Source organism: Gekko japonicus, unplaced genomic scaffold (assembly GCF_001447785.1).
Source record: "Gekko japonicus isolate JY-2015 unplaced genomic scaffold, Gekko_japonicus_V1.1 scaffold242, whole genome shotgun sequence".
Lineage (NCBI taxonomy): Eukaryota > Metazoa > Chordata > Lepidosauria > Squamata > Gekkonidae > Gekko > Gekko japonicus.
In genome coordinates, this window is record NW_015159717.1 from 1466957 (window position 1) to 1468542 (window position 1586).

Genomic DNA, 1586 nt, shown 5'->3' on the forward strand with positions numbered 1-1586 from the left:
AACGTGTTCGCTTGGCAATTTGCGCAGACCACCTGTGAACAGGCAGGTCCATCTCCACGAGAGAGTTCCAGCTCAGAAGGGGAACCAGGAGAAGCTATGCCAAGGGTAAGAGAGACAACCACTGTGAGACACTCAGCAAGGAGTAACAAGGGTGTACCACCACCGATGTATGGAATTTGTGCAAGTGTACAACCAGTGAAGGAACCTAATAACTCAGAGACTTTTGAACCTGTTGTGAGTTATACATCCTTCAGGACACTCCTATGCATAGCAGCTCAAGGGGCATGCACGTTGAACATTTGGACATCAAGACAGCCTTCCTCAATGGAGACCTGAATGAAGAAATCTACATGAAACAACCAGAGGGATTTTCAACAGAAGGACAAGAAGGCCTAGTGTGTAAACTCAACAAAAGCATCTATGGACTAAAACAAGCAGCCAAAGTTTGGAACGAAAAGCTGACTAAACTGCTACAAAAACAGAGCTTTAAACAAGGAATAGCAGAACCTTGCTTGTTCTCAAGACTTAAAAATGGAAAGTATCAATACATACTCATTTATGTTGATGATTTGATTATTTGTTGTCAAAATCAAGGAGATGTACAAGAAATAGCGGATGAACTGAACAAAGAAGTTGAAGTGAAACAATTAGGAACTATAAAGTACTACCTTGGAATACAAATTGAAAGAACTGAGGATGGAAGTTTTCTTTTGAGCCAAAAGCAAAAGATCACGGACTTTATTGAATCTGTAGGAATGAACGATGCCAATCCAGTAAGCACTCCACTTGATAAGGAGTATCCCAAACTTACTAATGGAAAACCACTTAAAGACAATCATGAATACAGATCCGCAATTGGAAAATTATTATACCTGAGCACAATCGGTCATCCAGATATAACTTCAGCTGCTGGACTTTTGTGCAGAAATACCAGTTCACCCAATGAGCATGACTGGAAAGCTATTAAGAGACTGGCAAGATACCTAAAAGGAACTTTGGACTACAAACATAAAATTTCAGCCTGTGATGAACCAAGACTGACTGGATACATGGATGCCAACTGGGATAACAACTCACCTGATGGAAAATCTGCAAGTGGAAAGAGATACTCACGCTGCCGCCATCTTAGTTAAAACTTATCGCCAATAATACTTTTTGAGGACAATCAAGCTTGTATTGCCATCTGCAAAGGTGAAGGCACCAAATCTAAAAACAAGACCATTGCACTCAAATGTCACTACGTGAAAGAGCTGCAAGACCAAGGGCTGATTGAACTCCAATATTGTCCTACTGATCAGATGATTGCCGACATCCTGACCAAGCCGCTTGACAAGCAACGTTTTGAGACTCTTCGTGAATGTTTGAATTTGCATGACTTTCGTGTTTTAACTTGAGAAGGGGTGTTGGGTATTACAAGTTGAAAACACTCAGTATATCTGGGGTTAAATGTTTGTTTATGTTACTCACAGGAAGTCACATGTTTCTCATGTAACCAGTGTTCTTTAGATGTGGAATGCCCGGGAATTTTCTTCCTGATCTAGGAATTTGATTGGGACTAAAGTGTCAAGGTTTATTAGCATTTTATG

At 40.5% G+C, this 1586-nt stretch overlaps 1 protein-coding gene across 1 annotated transcript in view; it reads right to left on the reverse strand.

Moving 5' to 3' along the window:
* The window catches only part of SIM2 (single-minded family bHLH transcription factor 2), a 40078-nt gene extending 38954 nt beyond the window's left edge, over positions 1 to 1124 (reverse strand). Inside the window, exon 1 of the mRNA XM_015417832.1 lies at positions 1114 to 1124. Within this exon, the coding sequence (XP_015273318.1) occupies positions 1114 to 1124 (11 nt within the window). The remainder of the gene's footprint in view (positions 1 to 1113) is intronic.
* Positions 1125 to 1586: the final 462 nt, after the last annotated feature.